The sequence below is a fragment of the Boleophthalmus pectinirostris genome, unplaced genomic scaffold (assembly GCF_026225935.1).
Source record: "Boleophthalmus pectinirostris isolate CB_2022bp ecotype Guang Dong unplaced genomic scaffold, ASM2622593v1 HiC_scaffold_18, whole genome shotgun sequence".
NCBI classification, from domain to species: domain Eukaryota; kingdom Metazoa; phylum Chordata; class Actinopteri; order Gobiiformes; family Gobiidae; genus Boleophthalmus; species Boleophthalmus pectinirostris.
In genome coordinates this window covers 38,722,214-38,746,508 of record NW_026571133.1, presented here as the reverse complement: position 1 = coordinate 38,746,508, position 24,295 = coordinate 38,722,214, and the positions used below count along the sequence as shown (strand labels likewise).

The following is a 24,295-nucleotide window of genomic DNA, read 5'->3' as shown; positions in this document are numbered from 1 at the left end:
TTAGGAGTTAGGCTCTTAATTTAGTAGTTAGTAAGCTCATTTGTTAATTATGAATCAAGTTTTTGTTCATGCTTTAGTGAAGGTCCTATATTACACAAAATAGATTCTTGTGAGCACTAAGCCGGGTTATAATACTGTTACCTCATCAAAAACAGGCCTGGAGTTGTGTTTTGTTTCATTCACACATGTTTGAGTAACTCTTTATTATTAGTCTGTCTACATCTCTGAAGCTCAAAATGCTCTGTTCCACTTTGTGGTGTCATAAAGCGAGAGTTTTCAAGTTAACATCTGCCCTTTACCTTTTGTTTAGTGGAAAGTGGCAATTCCTGGACTGAAAGCTAAGGTTTTTTTATTACTTATTTTTGTATTTTATTTTCACTTGTACATGTAAATGGTCACATTTCTCTATAGCGCTTTTCCACCTTCAAGGCACTCAAAGCTCTTTACAACAAGGAACCACTCACCCATTCACACACACATTCACACACCAGTGTACGCAGACACTGTGGGCAAGGTGGGTTAAGTGTCTTGCCCAAGGACACAACGACAGCATTCATCTGTGGGAGCTGGAATCACACCAGCCAACCTGTGGGTCAGTGGATCTGACCACTCAACCTGTGATGTTTTATGTCAAGACCTGGAATCGAACCGCCAACCTTCAGATCAGTGCTGATCAGTGATGCTCTACCAACTGAGCTACTGCCGCCCACATGTACTTTATTTTTATTTTTTATTATGTCTTATTTGACATATATCCATCCATTTTCTTCATTTTATCCGAGGCTGGGTCGTGGGGGCAGCAGTCTAACCAGGGACTCCCCAGACATGTCCTTCAGCTCCTCCAAGATGTTCCCAGGCCAGCCCAGAGACATAGTCCCTCCAGCGTGTCCTGGGTCTTCCCCGGGGCCTCCTCCCGGTGGGACATGCCCAGAACACCACTCAAGGGAGGCATCCAGGAGGCATCAGGAACAGATGCCCGAGCCACCTCAACTGGCTCCTCTCGACGTGGAGGAGGAGCGGCTCTACTCCGAGCTCCTCCCGTGTGACTGAGCTCCTCACCCTGTCTCTAAGGGAGCACCCAGCCACCCCGCGGAGGAAACTCATTTCGACCGCTTGTATCTCCAGTCTCGTCGTTTCAGTCATTACTCAAAGCTCATGACCATAGCTGAGGGGAGGAACGTAGACTGAAGGTAAATCTAGAGCTTTGCCTTCAGACTCAGCTCCCTCTTCACCACAACGGTCCAATACAGCGACCGCATCACTGCCGACGCAGCACAGATCCACCTGTCAATCTCACGCTCCATCCTCCCCTCACTCGTGAACAAGACCCCGAGACACTTGAACTCCTCCACTTGAGGCAGATTATTTGACACCAGTCTCTTGCTATCTTTTTTGAAACTGATTTAGAATGTATTATTACCATTTATATTTTGTACTTGTTGTTATTATATGATATTGTGAAGCGTGAGCCACTGTGTCCAAGTAATTTCCCTTGCGGATCAATAAAGTTTGTCTAAGCCTAAGTCTAAGTTTAAATTATCTGAATGATTTGTGCAGGATTTGTGCGTTAAATATATGAGAATGAAACAAAACACAACTCCAGATATGTTTTTGAAAAGGAAACATTATAAGATGGATCAGAAAATCCTGTAATCTGAACCCTTTGAGGCTCATTAATAGTGTTCCCCTGTACGCTGCACTATCCTTTTTCATGTCTAAAAAGCAGTGTAAAAGCCATATCACTTCACATGACTTCAATAACACCATTGTGTGAATATGTCTGTTCCATACACACACACACACACACACACATATACACACACACACACACAAAAACTACACCAGTGATTGGCTGTCGGGGCAGACACAGGAAATGGCTTGTGTGCAGAGCAGACAGTGAGACTCACTGTAAAACCGCACTCCCCAACCCTTTTTCAACTTCTCAAAATCCTGCAAAACACTATGACTTCTTTCCTGCTACCCACCACCACAAAAAAAAAAAAAAAAAAAAAATCAAACCTCTCTCTTCTTTTCAAACTTTGAACTTGGCTCCAATTCAGTGGTGGACGAAGTGTTGATACTTAAGTAAAAGTACAGATACAAAAGGAAAAGATTATCCAAGTAAAAGTAAAAGTATCACATGAAAAACCTACTTAAGTAAAACTACTGAAGTACTTGTATAAAAATGTACTTTAAGAGTAGAAAGTAAAAGTAGTTACAGGTTTTTGGAACAATTAAAGCATGAAATGTAGTGATTTTGATCAAGAATTTAGCAGATTTTAAGTTAATTTTCTAGCCGTTTTTGTGTATTTGGGGCATTAACTGTAAGTCTCAATGATTTCAGCAGGTCTCACACCGTAAAGAAAAGTACTTTTACTTTTCAGCCCTGATCTAAAATGTAATGGAGTAGAAAGTACAGATATCTTCTTTCAAATATAATGAAATAAAAATAAAAACATTACGCAAGTAGATTTTTCATGTGATACTTTTACTTAAGTGAAACTATTGAAGTACCTGTTTAAAAATGTACTTTAAGAGTAGAAAGTAAATGTATTTAACATAGGTTTCTGGAACAGTTAAAGCATGAAATGTAGGGATTTTGATCAAGAATTTTGCTGATTTTAAGTCGTTTTTATGTATTTGGTTTGCTCAAAGTTGGGACATTAACTCAAATTAAAATGAAAAAATAAGTCTCACACTGTAAAGAAAAGTACTTTTACTTTTCAGGCCCAATCTAATATGTAGTGCAGTAGAAAGTACACATATCTTCTCTCAAATGTAATGAAGTAAAAGTAAAAAGTGTCTACAGGAAAATGAACTTAAGTAAATAAGTAAAGTACAAATACAAAGGGAAAAGATTACTCAAGTAGACTTTTCATGTGATACTTTTACTTAAGTGAAACTACTGAAGTACCTGTGTAAAAATATACTTTAAGAGTAAAAAGTAAAAGTACTTAACAGAGGTTTTTGGAACAGTTAAAGCAAAAAATGTAGTGATTTTGATCAAGACTTTTGCAGATTTTAAGTTAATTTTCTAGACATTTTTGTGTATTTGGTTTCATCAGATCTCATATCCAATAGAAAAGTACTTTTACTTTTCAGTCCCGATCTAAATTGTAGTAGAGTAGAAAGTACACATATCTTCTCTCAAATGTAGCGAAGTAAAAGTAAAAAGTGTCCACAGGAAAACGAATTTAAGTAAAGTACAGATACAAAGGGAAAAGATTACGTAACATGAAAATATCTACTTAAGTAAAACGATTGAAGTACCAGTTTTAAAATGTAAATGTAAGAGTAAAAAGTAAAAGTACTTAGCAAAGGTTTTTGGGACAATTCAACTGGGAAATGTAGTGATTTTGATCAAAAATGTAGCTGATTTTAAGTCATTTTTTAGTTGTTTTTTGTGTATTTCGTTTGCTCAAAGTTGGGACATTAACTCAAATTAAATTAAAAAATAAGTCTAAATTTTTTCAGCAGGTCTCACACCCTAAAGAAAAGTACTTTAACTTTTCAGTTTTTATTTAAAATGTAGTGGAGTAAAAGTAAAAAGTGTCTACAGGAAAATGAACTTAAGTAAATAAGTAAACTACAAATACAAAAGGAAAAGATTACTCAAGTAGATTTTTCATGTTATACTTTTACTTAAGTGAAACTACTGAAGTACCTGTACTTTAAGAGTTGAAAAGTAAAAGTACTTAACAGAGGTTTCTGGAACAGTTACAGCACAAAATGTAGTGTAAGTGTAAGTTAATTTTCTAGACGTTTTTGTGTATTTGGTTTCATCAGGTCTCACACCCTAAAGAAAAGTACTTTAACTTTTCAGTTTTGATCTAAAATGTAGTGGAGTAGAACGTACACATATCCTCTCTCAAATGTAATGAAGTAAAAGTAAAAAGTGTCCACAGGAAAACGAACTTCAGTAAAGTCCAGATACCTAAAAATCGCACTTAAACATTATACTTTTACTTCTGTACTTCCACCACTGCTGAGAAGTACTCGCGACTCTATCCCTGCGCGTACGCTACACACCTGGACCTTCGCCACGTTTTTATGTACGCGCTCGCCCGATCCGTCTCGCTCTTCCAGGATAGGGTTTCCTCTCTCCCGGTTGCTATTCCAATTCCGAGAGGCCGTTCTTCTGTTTTAGGAAGGGAGGGGGGGAAGAGGAGAAAGGAGAAAGCGCTCGCCTGGTTTTCGGGTAGGTGGTTGTCGTCGGGGTTGGTGGAGGATGAGGAAGGAGGCGAGGGCGAGGTGAGGCGAGGGGAGGGGGGGGCTGTCTGCCGGTGGAGGTCATCCCAAGGTTAGAATACTTGTGTCAGAGTCAGCGAGAGGTGAGCGGGGCTGAAACCATGTTAGCTTATCCCTCCTCCTCCTCCTCCTCTCTCCTCTCCTCTCCTCTCCGCTATCCCTTTCTTTCCTTACCGAGAGCATAAATTCACCTAATCCTGTTTTTCTGCGGTTTCGCTCGGCCCTTTTCGGACCCTTGTTCTGGATGGGAGCCGCGGATGGGGCCTGGGGGTGTATAGGTATAAGAGGAGGAGGAGGAAGAGGAGGAGGAGGAGGGTGGGCTTAAGCGAGCTCGGCAGTAAATGATAATATCCTTGAAAGGAGTAAAGTAAGTGTGGGACGGTATAAATAAAAGCGGGGAGGGGAGGAGGGGGGGGCAGGGGCCGCGCCGAGGTCAGTTCAGATCGGGGAGGATGTAAGAGTAGGAGGGGAGATTAGATCCGTGTAGCGTTTGTTCCGAGCGTAAACAATTGGTTTTGCACCTGGCTGCCATCTTGGTTTGGGTGATTACTTAAGAGATGTGCTGCTGTAGAGCGAGATTCTGTATGCGGTTTGTGTCTGGGAGTGTGCGGGGTGAGGTAAAAAGAGGGCGACAAAACGGTTTATTTATACTGAGGAGAAAAAAATAAAGTTTCATTCATGCTACTGCACTTTAAGATCGTGTGGTTCTTTTGATACTGGCCAACATTAAAGCGGAACTATTATGCAAAATCAACTTTTTAGAGCTTTTAATTATCACTGTCACACTGTCTTTCTTTGACCTCTTGTATAGATTTAAGATTTTATATTTTACTATTTATGTACTTACTTATATCCATTTCATTTTGACTTGTACATATACAGTTATATAATTACGCCTTATTTGACTCCTGTTTCTTAAAGGGCCCATCTCATGCAAAATAACTCTTTTCACATTGTATCTTCCGCACATACACAAGCACAATTTGGGTTTTGGAACATTCATTACACAATAGTTATGAAATCTTATTGACTTCTTGGGGCTGGTGCGAAGTGCTTTCTGCTCCGTCAAACGCGTCATAGGTGTAGCTGCTGCGTCATCGTTGTAGCAGATTTAATTTGTTGTCACGTGGGAGGGGGGCAGAAATAAGCTGCAATTTGTTAAAAAAAATGCCAAATGAATCTAAAAACCACTTCGGCGACAAATACAAGGCCCACACATCACTCTTAGAAGGTAGAAAGCTCTGAAAAGTTGATTTTGCATAAGATGGGCTCTTTAATATCTTTTTTGCTACTTATTTAGAATTTACTATTACCATTTATATTTGTGCTCTTTGTTATTATAATATATTGCAGAGGTTTTCAACTTGGGTGAATGTGAGCCTCCCCTTAGAGTAGGTAAAGACAGCCAAGCCCCATGTTTCTGGCAATGATGAGTTTCAATAACAAGTGATAATATTTATATTTTAATATTGTATTTTCATATTTTTTTAAAAGTGCATTTAAAAAGCATTTTTGCAACAGCAAATCATTTCCAACTTCATGCAGGCCTAATTGAGGCGACTATTAACATCACTGAACATCAGTAGGACACCAGGACTAAACCAGGTCTAAACCAGGACTAAACCAGGACTAAACCAGGACTAAACCAGGACTAAACCAGGACTAAACAGGACTAAACCAGGACTAAACAAGGACTAAACCAGAACTAAACCAGGACTAAACCAGGTCTAAACCAGGACTAAACCAGGAGTAAACCAGGACTAAACCAGGACTAAACCAGAACTAAACCAGGACTAAACCAGGACTAAAACAGGTCTAAACCAGGACTAAATCAGGACTAAACCAGGACTAAAACCAGGACCAAGCCAGAACTAATCTTGGGGTTCTCCATCTCTCTCTCCGAGGCGCAGAACTCTGCTCTGGTCCTTTCGCCTGCAGTCACCCGACAGTCAATGTGGGTGCACCTCCGGGCCCGTCACTCGACACTCAGTCCTGGTTCAGTTCTGGTTTAGTCCTGGTTTAGTCCTGATTTGGTCCTAAGCTCAGTCCTGGTTTAGTCCTCCTGTGTCACTCCTCCCCAGTGGCTCTTTGGCGCCCCCCTAGGGAGGTGCACTGAAAACCGCTGATATATTGTGATGTGTGAGCTACTGTGTTCAAATAATTTCCCTTGTGGATCAATGAAGTTTGTCTAAGTTTGTTTCCCTTTCTCATTTACTCTCTCGGGGTATAACTCTGAGTTTCAGGCAAATGATTTCATTCCTGATTTGTGAGAACCTTTCCCCTTGCAAAAGATGCAATATTTTTATTTGATTGTGTTATTGCTATGACTGTTGGAGCATACTGATGTAATTTAGATTTATGCTTAATATTTTGACATGATTGCCAAGTTTATATTTGTGTTTTGTTAAGTTAGGTTACAATTTGATGTTTTGGTTCTCAAGACGATTATCCGATCAGAAAGCAGAATGCACTTCATATGAGTCTTTCATTTGGGTTGCCAGTTTCAGTGCTCCCGTTTGTTTTACTTCTTTAGTTTCTCTGCAGCATTTACATAGTCAATCACGAATCAGAGCTAGTGCAGCCTCTGCAGCTCAGTGACTAGAGGTTTTGAGCTTTCACATAAGACGATGAGACAAACAGGGATGTGTCCTCTATCTGCAGTTTTAGGCACTGGCAACACAGGTTCAGTCCAGTTCAGTTGTGATTGTGATTCCTGAATAGTTTTAGAATAATATTGAGCTGCATCAGAAGTATAAGAACACACACTGCAAAAAAGCTTGACCAAAATATAAGACATCAACATTTAAATCTATCGGGAAATGACTTCAAAATAGTGAAATTATCTATGGATGCAGCAAGATCATTTTACTTATTATCTTAAAATAAACTACCTCTCGACTAGAATGAAGCAGTTTAGAACTAGTGAGTAGATCATAAATCTGAAAACAAGATAAATAACCTGATATGAGTTATAAAAACTTCAGATCAGAGAAATTTGCAGTGCATAGACGAGTAAACGCCCATGGGCCACTCTGGAACCTACCTAGACCACTGAGGGATTACACACATATAAAACCAAATGGTAATATAAAGGAAAATATTACAATTTAATGTTGTAAATGATAAGTCTGATTCATTCAGTTTCACTTCATAGAAACTGTCTGACCTCTTAGGATTTGTTCGTTGATGGTAGGAGAGTACTTTTTTCATTTAACCAATCGCTGCTATTTGGTCGGGATGTATGTAATGCACCAAATCCTGTAGGAAGAAGGACAATAACCTCTTTCCCCCTTGATAAAATTCACCAAATATTCTCTTTGTTCCGGCTTTAAAACCTCGATCTTAGGCATCGTCAACACAGAATGTATGTCTTCATCTACATCCACCTCGACCGCTTTGTGTACTGTTGTGATGTAACACAAAAGGGACCTAGTCATGGCTTCACAGACAACTTCCTTTTTTTGCAAACCATCTAGTGTATTTTGATTCCTGACCTAGTCGCTGGAGAGAAATGAAATTGAGCGGAGGCACTAGGTGACGCCAGCCCTGGCTCGTAAATGACATCCCTTGGTCTGTATAGTTTGAGTGTGTATTTGATTATCATCCAAGTTTTACATCTTAGCATTAACACTAAAAGCAATAACATCACCATTGTAAAAAAAAAGCTCTTATTTTACACCTTGGATAACTGTGCGCTGTGTTTATTTTGCGTACGAACAGTTTTTGTTCCCAGTCCAGCCCTCGCCTCCCTCTGCCACACGCTGAAGCTGTGGCCCTGATGGAGCCTAGCGCAGACTGATTCATGGACGTGTGAGGGGCTCTTTACCAGGCAGCCGGGAGCGCGCTAATATTTGTAACACCTTCAGAAGTGTCAGAACTCTCACCTCACTGCTTCTTTTTACGCCTATTTTCCGCTCGCTAATCCAGCCCCAGAAACGTGTAATCTATCAGGCCGATTTAACTGACAAGGCCGGGGGTGGGAAAGTCCATTATGAGCTAGAAAGGTTTAATATTAAGGTGTATTCAAATTAAATCATGATCTGGTTCACGTTCACTATAATTCGATAAAGCTGGTGATAAAGAAGGTGATACGGTGACATTTTAAGGGTCTTTTATTACACAAAATAAACTATCTAAATCTAAAAACATATCTGGAGCTTGTGTTTTGTTTCATTCACACACGTTTGAGTACCAATTTATTAAAAGTTTGTCTACATCTCCAAAGCTCAAAATGTTCTCTTCTATCTTGTCATGAAGCTGTAGTTTTCAAATTAACGGTTCCATTTCCAGAGCTGAAATTATTCAAATGACTCTAATGAAAGTGTATGGAGTTTAAAAACACAGTGGAGCTCTTCCTGTATTATCACACGACATCACAAGGTGGAACAAAGAAAAGAACTGAACTAAATATGAACTAAATACGCAGGGTTTGTGCGTTAAATTAAACGTGTGTCAATGGTGATTAAAGTTTTTTTTTGCTTTTCTAAATCTAAAAAAACTTAAATAACAAAGAAAATCATTTAGAATTTAGGTGTAAAACTGTGATTTTAGAAATGTTCTGTTTTGATATAGTTGGGAGGCCCAGCAGAGGGTAGCAGAGTGCAGTTCTAGCATTATATTTTAGACAACTGAAAGTGGTGATATATGATAGAATTTTAGAAAAGTTTTTAAATGATATGAGTCAGTATTTGTTGGGGTGGGAGGAGACAGGAAAAGTAGGCGGAGATAGTTGAAACAATGTATTTTAGGATCAGATCACTTGTGTAAATTAAACAAAATAGTCTTTTTTCTCATAAGCAACAACTCTTTGTTAATAGCTTCACTCTAAAGATGATATAATATACTCGACTTTGACGTAATGCTGGAAAATCAGTATACAGCCATATTAAAGATGCATTATGTAACTTTTCTGGTGGAGCTGTTACTTAACCTAATGCCTCCGCTCAATTTCATTTCTCTCCAGCGACTAGGTCAGGAATCAGAATACGCTAGACTAAATAAAGTTGTTTAAGTGGTAAAACTCTGTTCTACTTCAGCTCACTACTGCACGTCCACAGCTCCAGACGCACACCGCGCTCCAGCACATACATAACCCTGGTGGTTTTTAAAACCCGCACAGCTTTGGGCCGTTCCTCATTTGAGTTTTCTGCAGCAAGTGACTAGAACCACCTTCAACAGACTTCGTTTTTACCTCTGTCGACTTTTAAAAGCTCCATCCTGAGTATTTTACAGGGTAACTGCACATGTTTTTAACACTTTTATATCTTGAATCTGAAAATGTTTCACTGTCTTATATCCAGTGTTGGGGAGTAACAGATTACATGTACCAGAGTTATGTAATCAGAGTACAAATTATGAGTAACTGTATTCATTTACAGTTACTGTTTCAATGAGTGGTAATTAGATTACAGTTACTTTGTTGAAATACATGGATTACAGGGTGGTATTTTTCTTTATTCACATTTTGGGCTAAACCAGGACTAAAAGCAGGACTAAACCAGGTCTAAAAGCAGGACTAAACCAGGTCTAAAAGCAGGATTAAGCAGGTCTAAAAGCAGGACTAAACTAGGACTAAAACTAGGACTAAAACCAGGTCTAAAACCAGGATTAAATCAGGACTAAACCAGGATTAAACAATATGACACTAACAGTAGGTGGACATAATTTAAGGCAGCAGTGATCTCATATAGCAATAATTTCTCTATCAATCATATTTTTTATATGCTTAAGTAAACACTGGGCTTTTTATTTTCTTTTAGCAGACAAAACAAAACATGTTAAGATTTCCTGGTCTTTGCTTCTCTATGACAAACAGCTGCTTATTCATGGAGACTTGGACTCAACAGAGAATTTGAAGAGAACAAACAAGAATTTTCAGGATGTGGTTGGTACATTCATGTCGTTTTAAAAAGCATGACAATATCAAGTAATCCAAAGTATTCAGATTAGGTTACTCACTTTAAGTAATTTAATGGATTATGTTACAAAGTACATTTTGGGGTATGTAATCTGTAATCTGTAGGGGAATACAATTTAAAAGTAACCTTCCCAACACTGCTTATATCTTTATTCACTGTTTCATGTTATAGTTGATGTGTGAGTGTTTTCTGTTTGTGCTTCTGTTTTATTCTGCCTCTTGGCCAGGTCGTCATTGTGAATAAGAAGGTGTTCTCCATTATCCTGATTCAATTTATCAGCCGGTTTTTCACTTTGTACAAACCGTCTGACCTCGCAGCCTTAGATTTTGTTCGCTCGACGATAGGCGGGTATTTTTAATCATTTAACCAATCGCTGATATTTGGTCGTGACGTATGTAATGCACCACTAACCGGCCTAACTGGTATATTAAGCTTTTCCCAAATCCCGTAGGAAGAAGGACAATAACATCTTTCCCCTTGATGAAATTCACCAAACATTCTTTGTGTTCCAGCTTTAAATCCTCGATCTCGGGAATCACACAATATTCGCTGATTGGCTGGTGCCCGAAGTCGAACTTTTTTTTATTTTATTTTTTTTATTCATAAAGCACAAAAACATTGACAGTGTCACAACATCAGACACACAAGAAATGAATGAAAAGGAGCAGAAAGAAGAAAAAATCTTAGGTTATCTGCCCCCCTTTCCTTTTTTAAGACAATACAATAACACCGATGGTCACTAAACATTCCATATCAGTTCAAGTCACAATTACTGATCAATTGCAAACAGTAATCTTCACTTTTATGCACAATAACTTAGTTTTCTTTTTCATACATACACACTGCATTTGATTTTATATGTTTTTTTTAAATGTCATCATTGTACTTGATTCTTTTATTTCTTTGTCAAGACTATTCCATAAGTGAACTCCTTTCACAGCGACGCTTCGCTCCATAACCTTGGTTCTGGATCTGGGTTTTTTTAAACATGTAGGTTCCTTTTTAAATTATTGTGGCTTGTTCTCATCGCAAACAGTCTTGGAATATTTACAGGTAATACACTGCGCTTTGCTTTATACATGACTTTGAGCCAACAATATCCTGCATTTTCAACACTTTAAGTTGAGCAAATATTGAGCAATGACTGTTGGTGATAATTCTTAAGGCCCTTTTTTGTAAAATAAATAAAGGCTGTAGGTAAGTTTTACATGTTGAAGCCCAAATTTCCACACAGTACATCAGATATGGTACAATTATAGAGTTATACAAAGTTAATAATGCTGAACTATTTAGTGAGAACTTTACTTTATGCAGAACAGCAACGGCTTTGGAAATTTTGCCTTTTGTGTCATTTATATGAGACCTCCAGTTTAGACCTTCATCAATCATAACTCCTAAAAATTTTGTTTCATTTACTCTTTGAATCTGTGTCCCATCTTCCGGGGTTTTTGCGAGCCGTCTATAGTATTTTGATTGCCTGACCTAGTCGCTGGAGAGAAATGAAATTGAGCGGAGGCATTAGGTGGCACCAGCCTGTCTAGTTCTCCACTGACTTACCCGGTAAAACATTGAATAAATAAAATAAAATAAATAATAAAAACCCCGTCCAGCACCTTTAACCACAAACCAAATAAACCATCCATTTTTCATTTCACTTTCAGAAGAATCTTAACTTCATAATCTCGTGGCTTCATTTGGAAACATCCCGCTGTCTTGAACGGAGCAGAAACTGTGCCCAAACAAGTACAAAAGCGTGATTTCTTCCCCTTCGCTCCAACGCCTGGGGCCGGACTTGTTTTGTAGCCCTTCAAATAGTGAGCATTCCTCTGTCTGTATGCTATGGACGCTCGCCAGTTTTCATAAAGGTGTTTTCGTCTACTCAGTACAATTGGGCAAGATTTGAGGGTGCTGTTCTAACATTCACAAGCACGGGGCAGTTTCGGTTTTCTTAAATAATAATACAGATTCTCAAAAGTACACGCATTACTTTAAAGAAATGGCGTTGCTATGGTGATGGAGATGCGTGTCGTAAGCACCGCATGTGAAAATAATAGGGCAGGAAGGTTGGATTATGCAGTATTTTTTAGTCATGGTGTATGTTGAAGCCGTCTACTTCTCTACACCCGAAATGACCTTCACTAAAAAAGCGTCTAGCTGTTGTTTCGAGTTCGTAATAACAGCGCTGCGAATTTTAAGTTTCTACAAGCTGCATTTCCAACTGTTGTCAGCAGAGGGCGATGCTGAGAAAGTGTACAAGTACCTCCAAAAAAGTTTTCCAGATACATTATTTCAACATAAACATTTCTAAATTTCTGAGATAATTATTTTTTGTATGGGATTAAACCTTTCTATCTTTGTGGAAACCAAACCAGACCAAGTTACAGGTCAGATCTGTGGAGAGCCGACCCCGCTCACAGTCAGAAAGCCTGTTTTTCTAGGTATTTTTGAGCTATAAAACCATCTGTAATTGAATAAATGTAAGGTGGAGTTGTTTAAAGTCATACTGTGGAGACTACCCAAACAAAACGTTACACAGTGCACCTTTAATCAGATTTGTGTGGCCATAAAATTAAAGTGCACTCTTATTCTTAATCTAGTATTCTTAATCCAAAAGCAAGGACTGTCTTAAATTCTAACATTAACTGTACATCTTTTTGTTCAGGTAATGCTAACTACTAACTAACTTGATTTTAGTATTGTGGGGTGGATTCTTGATTTTTTAACACAGAGAACACAAAGAGTAAGAGTGAATGGTGTTCTTTCTGACCAGATGGTGTCATCAACCGGATCACCGCAGGGATGTGTTCTTTCATCCCTATTGTTCATACTGTACACCAATAAGTATCAGAGCACCTATGAGAATAGAACAATAATAAAATATGCAGATGATTCTGTCATTGTGAGCTTGCTTCACAAAAATGAAAACCAACATGGGCCAATTGTTGAGGACTTTGTAAAATGGTGTGAAGAGTCAAATCTACACCTGAATGTGTCCAAAACGAAGGATATGATTATTGACTTTTGAAAACAAGCACCTCAGTGTGATGTCACAGAGATAAAGGGGCAGTCAGTTGAGTGTGTGGACTCCTATAAATATCTTGGAACACTCATTGATTCAAAATTGAGTTTTGACAATAATTGTTCTGTTGTGTGTAAAAGAGGCACCAGCACCTTCACTGTCTAAGAAAGTTGTTTCCTTTTACCATGTAGACAGAACCATGATGACACTGTTTTATAAAACATTTATGGAATCAGTTTTAACATTTTCATTGGTCTCGTGGTTTGGGAGCATTTCTGCTAAAAACAAGAACTCCCTGAATCAGTTGGTTAAATGGGCGAGTTCGGTGATTGTTCATCCTCAGAGCCGCCTGGACTCTCTGTACTCGAGATATTTACAAAGGATGTCTCAGAGTATTTTGGGAGACGTGCAACATCCACTAAACTCAGAGTTTCAGCTGCTTCCATCTGGTCAGAGGCTTTTAGTCCCAAGATCTAGAACAAATTGTTTTAAAAGGAGCTTTGTTCCAGCTGCTATCGTACTTATGAATAAATTGTAATCTATTTATCTGAGATTGTGTGTTTTTAACATATTTAAGATTTATTTATTGTGTTTTTAGCCAAGCGTGATGGATGATTTGAATTGGTTGTTTATGGAACAAACCATTCTGCACTGGAGCACTGTAACACTTTATTTTGTAATTGTGATTTTATGTGTGTTTTGTGGATGAATGAAATGTGAAATGTGGAACCTGTCTCTCAAATCTGCAAAGCAAATTTGCCTACAGGTACAAATAAAGCAACCTAACCTAACCTAACCTAACCTAACAACTAGCATGCAAACGAGCACTTCCTAGTGATCAGACAAGAAAATGTTTCACTGAAACAGGCAGACATGAGGAAAATTGGGTACAGGGCTTTTCATTGTATTTATATTCAAATCCTCAAATTAGTCACCCTTTGCTTTGTCGAAAAATATTAAGTAAAGTTATTTCTTTACTAAATAATTCCATATATCTAACTTCATTTATTGGATGTCTTTTGTAAGTATATAGAATATAGAAAGTTTATTTTTTAAATGTATTTATAAGGGAAGCCCCTTGAGATGTAGTATCTTGTATGCGAGGGGGTCCTATATACATGAACAAAAATAGCATTTACAGAAAAGAAATAAAAAACAACAAATCAAAACAAAACAAAAGACAAACACAAGACAAAGACAACATTCACACAACACACAGACAGTATTCACACTATACAATACAGGATCCTAAGATATACATCTCTCTGATTTGATCATCATCACACCTATATTTGTAAATTAATAGAGAAAAAAAGCAAAAGTAGTAAGAAAAAAACCAAAAGAACATACTATAAAAAGGTGTGTCCAAACTTTTGACTACATAACTTTAAACATACACTACATGGAAAAATGGTCACATTTTTATACAGCACTTTTCCACCTTCAAGGCACTCAAAGCACTTTATAACAAAGAACCACTCACCCATTCACACACCAGTGTACGCAGACACTGGGGCGCGATGGGTTAAGTGTCTTGCCCAAGGACACGACAGCATTCATCTGTGGGAGCTAGAATCACACCAGCCAATCTGTGGATCAGTGGATCTGACTGCTCACGACTCGCTGACTGATGTTTATGTCAAGAGTGGGATTTGAACTGCCAACCTTTGGATCAGTGGACAAACCAACTGAGCTACTGACCTCCAGTCAAAAGGTTGGACACACATTGCCAAAAAAAAAAAAAAAAAATTGGAAAATTTGATTTAAACAAAACTTAAAAATATATAGTGTGTTTTGTTAAGTGTGAATGTAGAGGTGTTTTTTCTATATAGATAATATAGATAATAAAAAATAGATTAAATATATATATATATTTTTTTATGTACATAGTATCTGACTTGACTTTTTCACTTGCAAAGTGGAACAAAGGGGCAGAGCTAAACTTTGTCAACAAATAAAAACTACGAACAAAAACGCAGCGGATGAAAGCTTTATCTGTAAAAGAATGACGACGTAAGTGAAATAAATCTTCGTAATTTAAGTCTCATTGTTATCCCAATGAAAAAACTCACACAAAAATCACTTCTTCGACTCCCAAAATAGTCCTCCTCTCCCTGTCTCCGTGTGCACAGGGAGCTGCACATGCCTGGGCCCTCTCCTCCTCTCTAATTTGAGCAATGCCGTCCACATTTCGACTGCAAGTAATTACAATCCATAATCTAATTTGGGCACTTTGATTAAATTTCCAAACGCCACTCGGGCAAAATAAACAGACTAAACAAGAGCGCTATTGTACTCAGCCGCCCTTCCTATACACCGGTAGTACTCATCGTAGTACTAGTAGTAGTAAGAATAGTAGTCATCGTAGTGTTCACTTATAAGTATGTCAACTTGAGTACTAGTAGTAGTAGTAGTCATAGAAGAAGTAATACTGATTGTCATAATGTAATTCATACCACCAATAGTTGCTTTAGTAGTAGAAGTAGTAGTACTAGTAGAGAAGTGAAATTGCAGTAGTATCTGTAACCACTATCACTGCTGTTAGTATTTGTAATAGTAGTAGTAATATTGGAATTACTATTACTTACTGACTGTAGTAGTGGTCATAGTAACATTTGCAGTAGAAGTAGTTGTAACAGTACTACTTCTACTAGTTGTAGTAGTAGTAGTAGTAGTAGTGGTCATCTAGCATTAATAGTACGAATAGTCAGATTGGAAGAAGATGTAGTAGTGGTCATCTGTACCATGAAGTGACTCTAATAGTAGTAGTAGTAGTAGCATTCACAGCAGTAGATGCAGCAGTAGAAGTAGTAGAAGAAGTAGAAGTAGTAGTAGAAGTAGTTGCTGTAGCAGTAGTAGTTACAGTAGCAATGGCAGTAGTAGTAGAAACAGAAATAGTTGTAGTAGTCATAGTGGCATTTGCAGTAGAAGCAGTAGTAAAGGAAGTATGAGTTGTTGTAGTTGCAGTAGCATTTGCGGTAGTAGTAGTAGTAGTAGTGGTAGTGGTAGTGGTAGTAGTAGTAGTGGTAGTGGTAGTAGTAGTAGTAGTGGTAGTAGAGGTAGTAGAGGTAGTAAAAGTAGTAGTAGTAGTAGAAGTAGCAATAGTAGTAGTAGTAGTAGTAGAGGTAGTAAAAGTAGTAGTAGAAGCAGTAGTAATAGTAGAAGCAGTAGTAGTAGTAGTAGTAGTAGTAGAGGTAGTAAAAGTAGTAGTAGTAGTGGTAGTGGTAGTGGTAGTAGTAGTAGTGGTAGTGGTAGTAGTAGTAGTAGTGGTAGTAGAGGTACTAGAGGTAGTAGTAGTAGAGGTAGTAAAAGTTGTAGTACTAGTAGTAGAAGTAGACGTAGTACTAGTAGTAGTAATAGTAGAAGTAGTAGTAGTAATAGTAGTAGTAGTAGAAGTAGTAGTAATAGTAGAAGTAGCACTAACAGTAGTTGTAGTATTAGTAGTAGAAGTAGAAGTAGTACTAGTAGTAGTAGTAGGAGTAGTAGTAGTAGTAGTAGTAGTAGTAGTAGAAGCAGTAGTAATAGTAGAAGTAGCACTAACAGTAGTTGTAGTACTAGTAGTAGAAGTAGAAGTAGTACTAGTAGTAGTAGTAGTAGTAGTAGTAGTAGTAGTAGTAGTAGTAGTAGTAGTAGAAGCAGTAGTAATAGTAGAAGTAGTACTAACAGTAGTTGTAGTACTAGTAGTAGTAGCAGTTGTCACTGACTCCCATGCAAATCAACAACAAGTGAGAATTGTGGAAAGTGTCATATTTGGATTCTTTTAGCGTAGCTCCCTGTGGTGTGCCTAATCACACAGTCCCCTCGCGTTTCCCAGATGGAGAAATGAAACGCACCACCCCGGGCATGTACAGCTCTACTCGCTCTCCGGTACTTCACAAAATACTGCAACAAAGTAACTGTCCAAATACAGTGTGCTGATACAATACGGTGCACAGTGGCGGAGGGAGGCAGGCATTATTATGGAGGGGTGGGGTGTGGGGTACTTCCTCTGTATAATTTGACACAGATGGAGAGAGCGGGGGGGAGAGGGGGAGGGGGGGAGAGGTAGTTTGAGTTTCTTTTGGAAAGTGCGGCAGTAAAAGTAGCATAATCCCACCATAATGTAACACCTTTGGGCTATTAAAATGAATAGTGTTTTTGTACGCCTGTTTTTGTCATTATTCTAGTAGCAGTAACTCACGTACTAGTATGTAGGAAAAGTAGTAGTAGGCCTAGTAGTGGTAAACATCCATAACACTGACTAATAAACAGCAATAACTGTAGTAGTAGCAGTAGTAGTAGTAATAGTAGTGATGCTGGACTAATAGTATCAACAGCAACAGTAGTAGTCATAATAGTAGTAGTAATAGTATTTGTTCTTGTTGTTGTTGTGATCTTGAAAATAGGTGTACTAGTAGCAGCAGCACTAGTAGTAGTAGTAGTAGTAGTGGTAGTAGTAGTAGTAGTGATGGTGGACTAATAGTAGTAGCAGTTATAGTAGTAATAGTATTTGTTGTTGTGACGGTGAAAATACTACTAGTAGTAGTAGTAGTAGTAGTAGTAGTAGTGTGGTGGACTAGTAGTAGTAGTAGTGTGGTGGACAAATAGTAGCAGCAATGGTATTAGAAGTAGTATTTCTGGTTGTTGTGACAGTGAAAATAGTAGTAGTAGTAGTAGTAGTAGTAGTAGTAGTAGTAGTAGTAGTAATGATGGTGGACTAATAGCAGCAGTAGTTGTAGTAGTAGTGGTATTAATAGTATTTGTTGTTGTTGTGACAGTGAAAATAGTAGTAGTAGTAGTAGTAGTAGTAGTAGTAGTAGTAGTAGTAGTAGTAGTAGTAGTGACGGTGGACTAGTAGTAAGTAGTGACGGTGGACTAATAGTAGTATCAGCAGTTGTAATAGTAGTAGTAGTAGTGATGGTGGACTAACAGTAACAGTAGTAGTGGTAGTAATATTTGTAGTTGTTGTGATGGTGAAAACAGTAGTACTAGTAGCAGCAGCAGTAGTAGTAGTAGTAGTAGTAATAGTAGTAGTAGTAGTATTTGTTGTTTTGTGATGGTGAAAACAGTAGTACTAGTAGCAGCAGCAGTAGTAGTAGTAGTAGTAGTAATAGTAGTAGTAGTATTTGTTGTTTTGTGATGGTGAAAACAGTAGTACTAGTAGCAGCAGCAGCAGTAGTAGTAGTAGTAGTAGTAATAGGAGTAGTAGTATTTGTTGTTTTGTGATGGTGAAAACAGTAGTACTAGTAGCAGCAGCAGCAGTATTAGTAGTAGTAATAGTAGTAGTAGTATTTGTTGTTTTGTGATGGTGAAAATAGTAGTACTAGTAGCAACAGAACTCTTTACGATATTTTCACGATATACATCTCACGGTATGATATTTATTGCAATATTTTGTGGAGGCTAAACAGCTAAAACTGTTAACATGCTACTTTTTCCTCTTAAAATGCCTTGACAAGACTTAATTCAAAGAACTAAGACTTAAAAGTGCTTGGAACACTGAAATGGAGCAAAGGATCATGGTCTATGTAGTTCCCTCTGCCTTTTTTAAGCAATTGCTGCACCATAACTCTTAATTTAAGCAAAGAGACTTGTAATTCGTAATTATATTGTGAGGGCCCATGATATTATTGTGAGAACTTTGACGATACGATATCACGATATTTCGGTTATTGTTACATCCCTACTTATATCTTGTTTTCAGATTGATTATCTACTTTCTAGACTAAAGACTGCTTCATTCTAATCTTAGAGGTTGTTTATTTTAAGATAACTTGTAAAAAAGTAAAATCATCTTGCTGCATGGACAGATAATGTCACTACTTTTAAGTCATTTTCTGATAGATTTAAGCGTTTATATCTCGAATTCTGGCCAAGCTTTTTTGCCGACTATCAGTGCTTTTGTGTAGTCGGGTTACCTCGGCAACAAACAAAAACACGAGCAGCCATTTTCACTCTCATATCCCGAAGCGAACAGAAGTACAATTGTTAGTATTAGATTTGCATGCATCAGAGTTAAGGTGTTGTGTCCTGTTCGGTATGTGCTGTACCTTCTCTCTTCATGCCCATAGCCAGACACTTCTGATAACGGCAGTACTGGCAGCGGTTCCTCTGGCGCTTGTCGATCACGCAGTCTTTGTTGTCTCTGCACGTGTAGGTCAGATCTTTCCTCACCGTGCGTTTGAAGAAGCCTTTGCAGCCCTCGCAGCTGTACACGCCGTAGTGTTTACCTGCGCACGAGAGAAACACACACACACGTTAGGGTCCGTAACGGCAAAGAAGCAATACGATGGACATTTCAAAGAGAATATGTTTTTAATTCTCTTATTGGAGTCATGGAAATGTTAGCCACTAGCATGCTAACAGTGCCCTTCCTGGTTCATGGGCGAGATAAAAACGCTTCGTAACTGACGCAGACATAACATAGCAGACGTATTCTGACCTGGATTTCAGATTATAAACTCTTCTCACAACTTTCAGAAGCCAGAGCAAAGTTTTCGAGTCAATGTAATGTTAACAACTAGCATGCTAACAGTGCCATTCCTGGTTCTTGGGTGATAACTGATGCAGACAGTACACAGTGGATGTATTCTGACCCAGATTTCAGATTATAAACCCTTCTCACAACTTTCAGAAGCCACAGCAGAGTTTCTGGGTCATGGTAATGCTAACAACTAGCATGCCAACAGCACACTTCCTTGCCCGCTGCATGCTGTCTGCACTTATTTTGACCCCAAGAACTGCTTTTATAATATATCTGTTTATAAGCACTTTTCACAACTTTCAGAGGCCAGAGTAGTTTTGGAGTCACAGTAAAGTTTGCAACTAGCATGCTAACAGTACACCTCCTGGTTCACGGGTGATAAAAATGCATCATAACTCATTCAGATAGTACACAGTGGAGGTATTCTGACCCTGAGAGCTGCTTTTACAATATTTCAGATTATAAACCCTTCTCACAACTTTGAGAGAGCAGAGCAGAGTTTTTGAGTCATTCTAATGCTAACAACTAGCATGCCAACAGCACACTTCCTTGCCCGTTGCATGCTGTCTACACTTATTTTGACCCTAAGAGCTGCTTTTATAATATATCTGTTTATAAGCACTTTACACAACTTTCAGAGCCCAGAGTAGTTTTGGAGTCATGGTAATGTTTGCCACTAGCATGCTAACAGTACACCTCCTGGTTCAGGGGTGATAAAAATGCATCATAACTCATTCAGATAGTACACAGTGGAGGTATTCTGACCCTGAAAGCTGCTTTTACAATATTTCAGATTATAAACCCTTCTAACATCTTTGAGAAGCCAGTGTAGAGTTTTCGAGTCATTCAAATGCTAACAACTAGCATGCCAACAGCACACTTCCTGGCCCACTGCATGCTGTTTACAGTTATTCTGACCCTAAGAGCTGCTTTTACAATATTTCAGATTATAAACCCTTCTCACAACTTTCAGAAGCCAGAGCAAAGTTTTCGAGTCAAGGTAATGTTAACAACTAGCATGATAACAGCGCACTTCCTTGCCCACTGCATGCCGTCTGCACTTATTTTGACCCCAAGAACTGCTTTTATAATATACCTGTTTATAAGCACTTTTCACAACTTTCAGAGGCCAGAGTAGTTTTGGAGTCATAGTAATGTTTTCAACTAGCATGCTAACAGTGGACTTCCTGGTTCATGACCCAGAAGGCAAACCAAACTTAACTTAATTTGATTTTTTAATACAAATCTTTAAAGGTACATTGTGTAAGTAACTTTTATGGTGGAGAGTCTGTCAAATCTTTACTCCGTGGAGATGTTATTATTAAACCTTTCTGTCTTCATGGAGACCAAACCAGACCAGTCAGACAACGCTCACAGGTTTTACGCCGTTTGCATGCTAGTTGTTGTCAGCATTACGGTGAAACTTTGCTCCATTATTTATATATATATCATGGTTTACAATGAACAAAATGTAGACCGATCTCATCACATCTCGAAGCAAAGCAGGAACTTGAACTTGCTGAGCACTTAAATGGAAGACTGCTGGGAAAACTGTTGTTGTGTCCTTAGGCAAGACACTTCACCCACATTGCCAGACTTAAATGTGGTGTCTCCGTGAGCACTGGTAGTGGGAGAGCAGTCTCGCTTCTGTCAATGACTAATGCTCGGAAATTGTAAAACGAAGCGATTTTGAGAATCTGGGAAAATGCTATACAAGAAAAATACTTTATAAAATCATCTACAAATGTAATAATATAACTAAATACCAGAATAATATGTCTCTTTAAAGGTTCCGTATGCATATTGTAAACTGACTGACTATTGTGTGTTTAAAATGAAAATAACAGTTACAATCTTAAGCTTTATTTAGAAAGTGTCTCGTCTGTGTGCGAACAGAAGCAAGGACTCATCCAACAGTGCCGTTAAATGCTCGTAAATCTTTCCATTGTGAATTGTTTTTAGTAGTTTTGCAGAATGTATATATATATAGTAACGTTTAAAAAGCCTATGCAGAATATCGGCCATTTGAGTGTCTGATTGAGAGTTTGATTGACAGTGTGCGGTGACAGCAGCACAGGAAGCAGACGGAGGCTCCTCTTTCTTTTTAAGCGTGCCCATTGTTCTTCGCATCTGTGTTTAGACGCGTCGTTCTGAGCAGTAATCCTGAGGGGAAATCGTTTGTTTACCGTGGTTGACTGACAGTGGTGCAGTCTGTTTTGCCGCCATGCTAATCCTAAACAACTAGCATGCTAACAGCGCACTTTCTGGTCCACGGACGATACAAACGCTTCGTAACGATATTTATGATAACATTATATTATGATATTTTAATTTAGAATAGTTTTTCTAACTTTTAGAGGCCAGAGCATAATTTTGGAGTCACGGTAATGTTAAATACTAGCATGCTAATGGTGCCCTTCCTGGTTCATGGGCGACAAAAGCACTTCATCATTGATGCAAACAGTACACAGCTGACTTATTCTGAGAGCTGCTTTTATATATTTTTTAAACTTACAAGCACTTTTCACAACTTTCAGAGGCCAGCGCGGAGTTTTGGAGTCACTGTAATGCTAACATCTAGCATGCAAACAGCGCACTTCCTTGTTTGCTGCAAGCTGTCTACACTTATTCTGACCTTTTACAATATTTAAATTTATAAGTGCTTTTACACAACTTTCAGAGGCCAGAGCAGAGTTTTGGAGTCATGGTTGCTAACAATTAGCATGCTAACAGTGCACTTTCTGGTTCATGGTTCATAATTGATGCAAACAGTACACAGCTGACTTATTTTGACCCTGAAAACTGCTTTTACAATATTTGAATTTATAAGTGGTTTTCACAACTTCCAGAAACCAGAACAGTTTTGGAGTCATGGTAATGCTAAAAACTAGCATGTAAACAGCGCACTTCCTTGTCTACAGCATGCTGTCTACGCTGACACTAAGAGCTACTTTTACAATAGATCAGTTTTATATGTGCTTTTGATAACTTTCAAAGGCCAGAGTAGTTTGGGAGTCACGGTAATGTTTGCAAGTAGCATGCTAACAGTGCACTTCCTTGTTCATGGGTGAAAAAAAAGCTTCATAATTGATGCAGACAGTACACCGCGGATTTTCTCTGACCCTGAGAGCTGCTTTTATAGTATTTGAGATTATAAACCCTTTTCACAACTTTCAGAAACCAGAGCAGAGTTTTGGAGTGACGGTAATGTTAACAACTGGCATGCTAACAGCGCACTTCCTTGTCCGCTGTATGCTGCCTATACTTATTCTGATCCTAAGAGCTGCTTTTACAATATAGATGTACTGGGGCAAAACAAACATTACTTCATTTGCCCTTTTAATAAAAATCTTTAAAGGTGCATTGTGTAACTTTTCTAGTGCTTTTTCTCCATGGAGATGTTATTGCTTTGTCTGGAATGTTCCACAGTATGATATTAGGCTTTCTATCTTCATGGAGACCAAACCAGACCAATTTACAGAGTATTTTTGAGCTTTAAAACCACCTGTAATTGAATAAATATAAGGTAGAGCTGTTTAATGTCATACTGTGGAACATTCCAGGGAGAGCAATGACGTATCCATAGAAACAAGGAGATGACGGACCCTCCACCAGACCAGTTTTCACCCTGATTCAAAAATAACACATTGCTAACACCACTCCACCTTATGCAACCCCGTACAAAACACCTTGAATAACCGCGCATGTGATCGCTGGCTGCGTCTGAGCTCTACCGGGTTAATCTAAGGTCCCGGGCCCCTTCCCCGGAGCCTCTGACTGGGGGCCCCTGGACTCTATCGCGTTGTGGTTCGCATATCTTCGCTAACAGCTCCTCTTTGTTAATTATGACGGATGGAGGTTAGCATTAGCATGTGTGCGTATCATTGCTAGAGGACCACCGTGTCAGGCCAGCAGCTCGGTTGTTGCGAAATGAAGCATGACTGGCTATTAAGCATGGTTCGGAGTTTGGCCCCGAGGTGCTGGGTGGCGCTGATGACGTCCATGCTTGTCTAAAACTGTCCGGTAAATTAGCTACCCGGCGTCAACCCGCGGCGGACACGTTTGCACGGTGTTTGAGGGGTACATGATAACAGTAGTTGTCTGTTGGTTTTAAGGGTCTGGTTGGACATGGTTGGGTGTGTGTGGAGAATGTGGTTAAGATAAGGACCAAAACGTGATCGGAGGGAGTGTGTGGTAAAGCACGGGTTATTTTAGGGCAGGGTTAGAATGGTTGGAAATGGATAAAAAATGCAACAGAAATGGCGTTACATTTATATTGCGGTGTGCAAGCTTGGCATGGTTCTCAAAGCAGTATTCTTCTAACCTGATTCAGCAGCCAGTTTCACTTTGTGGAAAACATCTGAACTCGCAGCATTTGAATTCGTTTGTTTGATGGTATAGTATTTAACCAATCACTGCTATTTGGTTGTGATGAATGTAATGCACCGCTAACGGGGCTAACTGGTATATTAAGCTTTTCCTAAATCCTGTAGGGCAATAACGTCTTTCCACTTGATAAAATTCACCAAACATTCTCTTTGTTCCGGCTTCAAATCCTCGATTTCGGGAATCATTGCCAACACAGAATGTACAGCTTCATCTACATCCATCTCGACTGCTTTGTTTACTGTTGTGCTGTGCTACAAA

The 24,295-nt window shown here is 38.7% G+C and overlaps 1 protein-coding gene across 7 annotated transcripts in view; it reads right to left on the bottom strand.

Moving 5' to 3' along the window:
- The window catches only part of rxraa (retinoid X receptor, alpha a), a 361,198-nt gene that overhangs the window by 53,311 nt on the left and 283,592 nt on the right, over positions 1–24,295 (bottom strand). For all 7 annotated transcript variants that reach the window (XM_055154229.1, XM_055154228.1, XM_055154232.1 and 4 more), the window contains one exon: positions 19,215–19,394. In XM_055154229.1, coding sequence (XP_055010204.1) covers positions 19,215–19,394 — 180 coding nt within the window. The remainder of the gene's footprint in view (positions 1–19,214; positions 19,395–24,295) is intronic.